The sequence below is a fragment of the Sphaeramia orbicularis genome, chromosome 6 (genome assembly GCF_902148855.1).
Source record: "Sphaeramia orbicularis chromosome 6, fSphaOr1.1, whole genome shotgun sequence".
NCBI lineage: Eukaryota > Metazoa > Chordata > Actinopteri > Kurtiformes > Apogonidae > Sphaeramia > Sphaeramia orbicularis.
Genome location: NC_043962.1, coordinates 57733514 through 57743785, shown reverse-complemented (window position 1 = coordinate 57743785; position 10272 = coordinate 57733514). Strand labels below are relative to the sequence as shown.

At 40.5% G+C, this 10272-nt stretch overlaps 1 protein-coding gene across 1 annotated transcript in view; it reads right to left on the bottom strand.

The window, feature by feature from the left end:
• Nucleotides 1–1478: 1478 nt before the first annotated feature.
• LOC115420416 (lactadherin-like) overlaps nucleotides 1479–10272 on the bottom strand; it is a 30828-nt gene continuing 22034 nt past the window's right edge. The window contains exons 8-11 of the mRNA XM_030135651.1: nucleotides 7111–7255; nucleotides 5200–5384; nucleotides 4455–4610; nucleotides 1479–2893 (exon numbers count right to left, since the gene is read on the bottom strand). Of these exons, the coding sequence (XP_029991511.1) occupies nucleotides 2750–2893; nucleotides 4455–4610; nucleotides 5200–5384; nucleotides 7111–7255 (630 nt within the window). The 3' untranslated portion in view covers nucleotides 1479–2749. The remainder of the gene's footprint in view (nucleotides 2894–4454; nucleotides 4611–5199; nucleotides 5385–7110; nucleotides 7256–10272) is intronic.

The following is a 10272-nucleotide window of genomic DNA, read 5'->3' as shown; positions in this document are numbered from 1 at the left end:
TCGCCGTGGAAACACGTCTTTATTGAACACATGTGGTGATTTGTAGAAAAGCAGCAGTGAGTTACAGCCAGGGTTGTAGAGGCTTCTAGAGCATGCAGACTAATCCTGTACAGGGACACAGGAACCAGACCCCCTACCCCCAAACACCCCCCCCACCACCACCACGGATCAGCCTCCCATTCATATTCAGCTCCTCCTACATTGCACAGGCCCAGGATTATTCATATTCATAATTCATGTGTGTGTGTGGGGGGGTGTTATGTCTTATCAGCGGCTGCAGCTTTAACTTTTTTTTTTTTTTTTCCTTTTCTTGCAGCTTTAACGTCAACTCTGCGACACATCAGCGTTTACCGTCCAAACGTCTGGAACCAAACACACAATGTCATGGAAACACAGACTTCTATTAGATTAGAAAAAAGAACACAAACATAGAATACAAACTACCACCAATTAAGAATTCACAAAAAAAATATGAACAAAACAATTCATAAAAAAACAACATGAACAAACTCCGCCCCCAGTGCATCGTCCCCTCGTCTTCATCTGAACGCTGAAAACTCAAACTTAACGTCAGAAAGTCAAGCTCCAAAATCCAACAACGAAAAATTTACAGATTATTATTATTAGTATATTTTTTTTATTTTATTTTTTTTTACTTTTTTGTCTTTTTGGTTCAAACACAAAGTATCAGAAGAACTGAAACTAAGTCAAACTGAACCTGAAGATTTGAACAAAAACCTGATGGATCCTGGATCTAAACCAAGGGCATCAAACAGGTTCAGGTTCAGTTCAGGTTCCACATACACACACATACAGTCCGATTAGATTTCAACTGGGTCAGAACCAGGAAAATATTATCATTCTAACCTTTAAATAATGACAACCCCACATTTTCTCTTTGTTTTTCTGGCATAAAAAAAGTAAAATTACATGAAAATGTTTACATTACCAAACTATACTTGTACAAAAAAATGTGAATAACCTGAACAAATATGAACAAACAGAAATGTCTTAAGAAAAACAAGTGCAATTGGACCAATATTCTGCCTGTTATTAAATGTTTTGTGCGATTGTAATGCACGTGTGAATGATAAACTGACAAACCGAGGCAGAACATTGTTGAAATTGCACTTGTTTTTCTTAAGATGATTCAAATTGTTCATGCTATTCAGATTTTTAAGGAAAGTTTGTAGATGTAAACCTCATCATGATATAATATATATATATATATTTTTTCTACTTTTCACTGTTATTATTTGACTGGTTCGGCCCACTGGAGATCAAATTAGGCTGAATGTGGAACTGAACTAAACTGAGTTTGACACTCCTGCTTTAGTTCATCATATTTCTGAGGGTCTACAGACACTGCCCCCTTGTGGTCTGGACTAGATTAGCTTTAGAACCCTCTGGAAAGTCAGTTCAACTATGTCGTGCATGAAAAGGTTAAAATAATTAAATCACTGACATCTCTTCAGGAACAGATTAACTCTGTGTTTATTTATTAATTTGTTAAATATGTGAAGTTTGATTTGCAGAATTTTAAAGACACTGTTTCTATTTAAGCTCCAGTTCATCTCATCTGTTTTCTTTTGACACAAACTTCTTTTCTACTTTTCTATTTATTTCTAAAGGTAAACTTTAATACTTTTTTTTATATATACACACATCCATTTATGCAGACTTAGTTCAACCTAAAAATCCTTAAAGTGTCTATAAGTGGAAAATACTGACGCTGCCTAACAGTGTTGGCTGTTCATCTGAACTCATGAACCCGTTCAACTCCGGTTCTTCTCTGTGGTTCGGAGCGTCTGCGTTCAGGAGGTCGGACCGGAGCAGACGGTACTTTGGTGAATGAACGTCTGCACGTGCTCAAACAGCGGGTTAAGGGGAGGGGGGGGGGTCGTGTATGTACATCACCAGCCACTGGTCTCCGAGGTCTGACGGTTCACAGAGGACGTCGGACGCAGCAGTCTGTGACCTCTGACCCCTGACCTTTCAGAGGTTTTGATATGATGCGTTACTCCAGGTGTGCAGGTGAACCTGGTGGGAGGGGTTTATTGCCGCGGTGACGGACGCGGATCAGGTGGTGGATCCTAGTCCACCTGATCTGCAGCCATCAGTGGAGTGTGTGCTGCCCCCGGAGGTGACAGCAAGGCAGTGCAGGTGTGGCTCAGGAAGAGGGAGGGGCGGGACAGAGGGTAGGGGTCAGAGGGTAGAGGTCAGAGGTAAACAGTCAAGGTCAGAGGGTAAAGGTCAAAGGGGAAATGTCAGAGGGTAGAGGTTAAAGGTCAGAGGTAAACAGTCAGAGGGGAAACGTCAGAGGGTAAAGGTCAGAGGTCACAGATAAAAGGCAGAAGGTAAAGGTCAGAGGTAAATAGTAAAGGTCAGAGGGTAGAGGTTAAAGGTCACAGATAAAAGGCAGAGGGTAAAGGTTAGAGGTAAATAATCAAGGTCAGAGGGGTAAGGTCAGCAAATAAAGGTCAGAGGATGAAAGTCCGAGGGAAAGGTCAGAGGTCAATAGTAAAGGTCAGAGGATAAAAGTCAGAGGGAAAGGTCAGAGGTCAATAGTAAAGGTCAGAGGGTAAAGGTCAGAGGTAAACGGTAAAGGTCAGAGGTCAATAGTAAAGGTCAGAGGTTAAAGGTCAGAGGGTAAAGGTCAGAGGTAAACATTAAAGGTCAGAGGTTAACCGTTAAAGGTCAGAGGTTAAAGGTCAGAGGTAAACGGTGCAGGTGGTGGCTGTTCCTGGTTCTACTCGTCACAGCCCAGCAGCTCCATCCTCAGTGTGATCCGTTCGTGCCACTCCCACGGCAGAACCCGAATGTATCGGCCGTATATCGGAGGATCGAAGATGTTCTTCTTGTGAACGTTGTTGTCGCTGTTACCGGGGAAGATCTGCAGAGGACAGCCAATCAGAGACGAGCACACGGTGAGTACACTGTTCAGTTAGAGCGTGTTAAAACCTGCACATCTGGACCGAAGACAGTCTACATTTAAACATCCCATGAACATCTGCACAGTCTGCACCACACATCTGTTTGTATATGAACCAGGACATGGACAGGGGGTTCAGACGTCTGGGTTCTAATGTCTGGAGGAGGACTAGGTTCATGGTTGTGCAGTCTAAAGGTCCTGTGGGTCCAGTACAAATATACAATTTAGTTTGACATTGGATCATTTTACTTAAATTCTCTTTGTATAAACCAGGGGTGGTCAACCTGCAGCTCCAGAGCCTCATGCGTCTCTTCATCCTCCTTGTAGTGGCTCCTCCCTTTACTGCGCTCAAGCCAGCCGCTAGCATTTTTGTTGTGCGCTACTCATTCAACAGTTACGGTAGATGAGCTGCATGGAGCGAATGTGCTTTCAAAAGTAAGGGCTCATTTCTGCTCTACATCAGGGGTGTCCAACCCTGGTCCTGGAGAGCCACAATCCTGTATGTTTTAGATGTTTCCCTCTTCCAACACACCTGATTCACATGATCAGCCCATCATCCAGCTCTGCAGAAGCCTGAGAACGACCATCAGGTGTGCTGGGAGAGGGAAACATCTAAAACATGCTGGATTGTGGCTCTCCAGGACCACGGTTGGACACCCCTGCTCTACATTAAAAACGCAGACGGACGGACGGTTCTGTCCATACTTTGTTTATTACTCACATAATTCTGTCCATTTTCCAGGAGCTTGTGGATGTGAAACCAGACGGAGGATATGGAGCAGAACAACTGGGAACTGCAGTGGCAGTGTTGAGTTTTGAAGAGAATCATTTCCATAAAGAACAATACTTTTCATTGAGTGACTGTATGAGTATGAGTACTGTGTACTTTTGGAGTAATCCTACAACAGATTCCCTTCCAAGCTACAAAAGTGTTTGTTTTTCATCTGAAATAGGCTTTAAGACTAAATTCAGTGATGAATAAAATTATTTTTTCCAATAAGTACCTCATGAATTTGGTATTTTTGGTATTAGTACTTCATATACTATAAGCACAAATACTATGAAATACTTTTACTGTGTACTTTCGGAGTAATCATACTCCAGAATCCATTCCACACTGCACTTGTTTGTTGTATTCAGTGGTTGTAACAGTAAAATGTAAAAAAAGAATAAAACTTTTAAAAGTTTGTAAGCTCTGTTATTTTTTGCGGCTCCAGACTATTTTTTTGTGGAAGATGAGGCAAAATGGCTCTGACTGATAATAAAGGCTGCAGAGCCCTGGTATAAACAATTAGAAAAGCATCCAAAACCTGCTGCTGATTCAGTCCTGGTCTGAATTTGGTTCTGCTCAACAGTGTTGGTCCTTCCTGATATGAACCTGAACCTGGACCTGGATTGTGGTCTCTCATTAATTTGAAGGGTTTAGTAATAGCATCTACAGACTGTCCTCATGAGGTCTGGTCCAGACCTGATGGTCCAGACCTGATGGTTCAGACTGATCTCATACAGTTTCTATGTGAACCTTGTCTGTCCTGGTCTTTTCGTCCTTCATGATGGTCCAAGACTGTCCGTCGTCACTGTGAGCCACTTTGAACGCCATCACAAACTGGACCGAGCCAAAGTCTTTGGCCCCTTGAGTGATGATCCCTGTGACCTTCTTTGGAGACTCCAGGTCCACCTGTGGGCCAAAGGACAGGCTACTGTCAACCTGTTTATTCAAGAATTAGTCTCAAAAACATCCATTATTACAATTTGTCCACATTTAAAAAAAAATAAACACAGAGTAAACAAATCAAAAGTACAACAGAAGAAAGCAAACATTTTAACAACCCTCATCTACCCCCCCACCCCAGCCCCCATCCCAGGACTTATGACGTATCACATGAAGGGAGGCCAAATAAATACTAATTATATTCAGGTTGAGTTACCGATATATCATTGAAGGGAATGACCAATCTGATTAAAGTGGTGTAGTTTAGTAAAAGGACAGTCTAAATATGAATGACACCAGGGTCCACATAGTCCCACCCCTCAGGTCTGGACTCATTCCCTCAGTTCACTCAGTCCTGTTTCCTCCAGTCCAGTCCAGTCCAATCCAGTCCAGTCGAGTTTAGTCTAGTCCAGTCCAGTCCAGTCCAGTCCAGTCCAGTTTAGTCCAGTTTAGTCCAGTCCGGTCCAGTTCAGTTTAGTCCAGTCCAGTCCTGTTTCCTCCAGTTCAGTCCATTCTGGTCCAGTCCAGTCTGGTCCAGTCCGGTCCAGTCTCTTACCTGCAGCCACTCAGAGCGGTTATTGGTGGCAGCGGTCCAGGCGTTGGTCTTGCCCTGTTTGTCCAGTCGGGCGTACTGTGGGTACCAGGTGAAGGCCTCGATGCCCCAGGTCCGGAAAGTACTGGAGGCCGTGATCTGCTGGTCCGAGATAAGACGGGACTTCATACCCATGGGCTCTGAACAACCTGAGGACGAAGAACCCAAACACACAACCTGAAGAACCCAAGTACACAACCTGAAGAACCCAAGTACACAACCTGAAGAACCCAAATACACAACCTGAAGAACCCAAATACACAACCTGAAGAACCCAAATACACAACCTGAAGAACCCAAACACACAACCTGAAGAACCCAAGTACACAACCTGAAGAACCCAAATACACAACCTGAAGAACCCAAATACACAACCTGAAGAACCCAAATACACAACCTGAAGAACCCAAATACACAACCTGAAGAACCCAAGTACACAACCTGAAGAACCCAAGTACACAACCTGAAGAACCCAAATATACTAAACTATAATGAAAAATCCAAAACTATTGGAACCTTGTCTGGTACTGCAGTAAAAGCAGTAATACCACAGAGTACCAACAGATGAGAATGTGATTGGTTTCAAATGAGTCCCCGTCTGTGTTTCCTCAGAATCATGAACATGTGACGTGTGTTTTCTTGACTCATTAGTCACATATGTTCACATGTTTCTGATTAATGATTCAGTGTTTGGAGAACGGAGAAATACGGCTTCAGCGAGTGAAAACTATGAGAGGAAACATGACCTGTGGACTTCACAGACACTGTGAGAGTGGAATGTTCAACACCATGATGAGGATGATGATGGTGGTGGTATGCAGCAGGGCTCTCAAAGTCACGTTCTTTCAGGTTCCACATTCAGTCTGATTTGATCGAACCAGTAAAATAATAACAGAATAACATAAATAATGACAACTGCAAATTTTTGTCTGTGTTTTAGTGCAAAAAAACCCCATTAAGTTATGAAAATACTTACTTTCATAAACTATCCAAACAAAAAAGATGTGAATAACCTGAAAAAACCTGAAATTTCTTCAAAAAAATCAGTGCAATTTTATCAATCTTCTTCCTCCACTTCTCATTAGTCCATGTGCATTCTGGATCAGATCTACAAAGACACTAAACACTGAGGAACAGGAAGAAAAGAGTTCAAACTGGACTGAATTTAATACAGACATTTCAGGTTGGGCACATTTGTTCAGGTTAGTCACATTTTATTGTTACAGGAGAGTTTGGAAATGTAAATATTTTCATAATTTAATATTTTTTTTGCGCTAACATTTGAAGTTGTCATTATTTACAGGCATAATGTTAGGGGTTTTGGGGGGATTTTTGGGTGATTTTTAGGTGGTTTTTGAGTAATTTTTAGGTGGTTTTAGGGTAATTTTTGGGTGAATTTTGGTGATTTTTGAGTAGTAACTTATCATTTCTACATGTGCATTCTGGATCACATCTACAAAGACACTAAACACTGAGGAACAGGCAGAAAAGAGTTCAAATTGGGCTGAATTTTCTTTAGACATTTCAGGTTGTTCATATTTGTTCAGGTTATTCACATTTTATTGTTACAGGACAGTTTGTAAATGTAAATATTTTCATAATTTAATGTTATTTTTTGCACTAAAACAAAGACAAAAATTGGAAGTTGTCATTATTGATAGATATAAAGTATTATTTTTTTCACATCAAACAGAAGAAAATCTGGAATCATTATTTCTTGTAGGATATTTGACTGTAAATCGTATTGGTCTGTATGTGGAACCTGAACTAAAATGAATCTGTGGAACTCTTGCACTTTGTAAATTCATCCCAGGGGCCGGATTGGAACCTTTGGTGGGGCGCATGTTTGAGAGCCCTGGTATGCAGTATGCTTACCGTTCAGTTCGCAGCCCACCAGCTCCAGCCTCAGAGTGCAGGCTTTACGACAAACCACCGGGATGATGCGGATGAACTGAGCGATAATCGGAGGATCGAACAGGTTGGTTTTGCTGCCGTCGTTGTCAACATTTCCAGCAAACACCTACAAACACAGAGCAGGTGAGAACCATATGGAGTCAAACAACACACAGACATCCACTGGTGAACAGGGACCTGACATTTACACTACGTTCAGATGCAGACGAATGTGACTCAAATCTGATGTTTGTGTCCATATGTGACCTGGATCTGATCTGTTACAGACAGTCTGAACAGCACTAATCTGACCTGGACCACTGTCATATGTGGTCGTAAATCTGACCTGGACCACTTTCATATGTGGTCCTAAATCTGACCTGGACCACTTTCATATGCGGTCCTAAATCTGACCTGGACCACTTTCATATGCGGTCCTAAATCTGACCTGGACCACTTTCATATGCGGTCCTAAATCTAAAAGAGATACTTTAATAAAGAAAGAAAATACAGTTCTTCATCTGTTCATGGTCATCAGATATGACCATATTTGGATGTTCAGAGGCTCCATAGTTACCATGGAAACACCGTCATCTTCTATAACATTGATTCACCAGTAAAACCCATGGAGTTGGATCAGTGGACACACTGGGTTTTACATTCACTTATTTATATCTTTGCTGAAAAAGTCACTTTTTCTTCAGTTTTCTCTGTTTCTGATAAAATAATCCTCATCTGTAATCTGAGATTTAATGAACTTCTACATGATCAGTGAATTAGATATGGAAAAAATACATGATTTTCACTGAAGAAACACAAAATAACGAGAATAATATTTTAATAAATGGTGATAACTCACTTAAGAAAAGTTAAATAGAGAGGAAAATTTATTTGGGAACTGCCACAAAAGTAACACTGCGGCTTTATGGGTTTTGTGGTTTTGTAAATTAAAGCACAGCTCCCTCTACTGGTCAGTCAGAGTATCTGCTCAGTATTGACCAGGTTTTGTCTTCAACACTGTAAACTTTGAAGCTCATAGTGTGATGCAGGGCTGTCAAACTCATTTTAGTTCAGTTCCACATTCAGCTAAATTAGATCTGCAGTGGACCGAACCAGTAAAATAATGACATAATAATGTAGAAATAATGTCAACTCCAAACTTTTCTCTATGTTTTAGAGCAAAGAAAGTACATTTACATTATGAAAAGGTTTCAATCTACAAACTATCCTTTCAAAAGATGTGAATAACATGAACAAACTGAAAAAATAAGTGTAATTTTAACAATATTCTGCCTCAGTTTATCATTTACACATGTACATTAGAACTTACAGATCACAGTGGATCTACAAACACACAAAACGTTTAATTACAGACAGAATATTGTTAAAATTCTACTTACTTCTCTTAAGACTTTTCAAGTTGTTCATATTTGTTCAGGTTATTCACATTTTTTTTGTGAAATTATACTTTGTTTTGTTGTAAATGCATGAAAATATTTACATTTACATAGAGAAACTTTTGGAGTTGTCATGTTTTACTGAATCCTGCCCACTTGAGATTGAATCAAGGTTATTATCGTTAACGAAAACTAACGAAATGATGAAAACTAGAATTGAAAAAACATTTTTGTTAACTGAAATAAGTAAAAACTATAATTCAAAGAAAAAACGAAACTAACTGAAACTGTATTGTGTGTTTACAAAACTAACTAAAACAGATAAAAATAATGGATAAAATTCCCTTTGTTTTCGTCTTTGTCAACGTTGGATTGATACGAAATCGATTTATTTTGCTCTAGCAATTTTAGCTAGCGGCACCATATGACACTTGACGGTTAATCACTTGTGTTCACTTGTGGTTTCCAGTCGTCTTCTGGTCCCCACTCTACCTGGAAACATGGAGACCAAAGCAGCAGAGTCCTGTCTGGGATTGATTTGAATAGGAGCACAGAGAAGAAGAGAAAAGAGACCACTGAACTACAACTGAACTACAACTGAACTACAACTAAACTACAACTGAACTACAACTAAACTACAACTGAACTACAACTAAACTACAACTGAACTACAATTAAGCATTTAGAAAAAAATGAAACCAAATAAAAACTAGCAAACCTGCTCTAAAAATGAATTAAAATGAACTGAATTAGAGAAAAAAAGTCAGAACTAAATAAAACTAAACTATAATGAAAAATCCAAAACTATTAGAACCTTGGATTGAATTGGTCTGAATGTGGAACCTGAACTAAAAGGATTGTTAATATCTTAGTGTAATTTTTGCATTTCACAAATTCATCCCGTGGGCCAGACTGGACCCTTTGGTGGGCTGGATTTGGCCCCTGGGCCACGTGTTTGACACCTGTGGTGTAACGTGTCATCGTACATCAGTGTTGGGAATAACAGTGTTAAAAATGGCGGCGTTACTAGCACAGTTATTATTTTCCAGTAAGGGGTAATTTAATTAATTACTATTTGAAATGTTAGAATGTCATTACCATTACCGACGGTGAACTGTGGTGCATTACTATGCACTGAGATCTAACAGCTGTTCTCTGTCCTGACTCGCTCAGCCACGCAGAGGTGTGACGTTCAAGGATGAGTGGAGTCTTTTGAACGGTTCTTTTCAGTGAACGATAAGAACCGATTCGTTGCGAGCCGTTCGTTTATGTACCGTTCTTCTATTCAAATCCCCCACACATCCTTCATGCTTCACCTGTGTGTCCATGAGTCTGAGTTGACCACGCCCCCTTCACCTGAACCACTAATGACATCTACCAGTTTGAGTTGTCCGCAGCGCAGCCCATTCACTTGAACGCAGCAACGTGTGCAGCTAATTTAGGGGAGGAGTTATCAGCTAATTTAGGGGAGGAGTTATCAGCTAATTTAGGGGAGGAGTTATCAGCTAATTTAGGGGAGGGGTTATCAGCTAATTTAAGGGAGGAGTTATCAGCTAATTTAAGGGAGGAGTTATCAGCTAATTTAGGGGAGGAGTTATCAGCTAATTTAGGGAAGGGGTTATCAGCTAATTTAGGGGAGGAGTTATCAGCTAATTTAGGGGAGGAGTTATCAGCTAATTTAGGGAAGGGGTTATCTGCTAATTTAGGGGAGGAGTTATCAGCTAATTTAGGGGAGGGGTTATCAGCT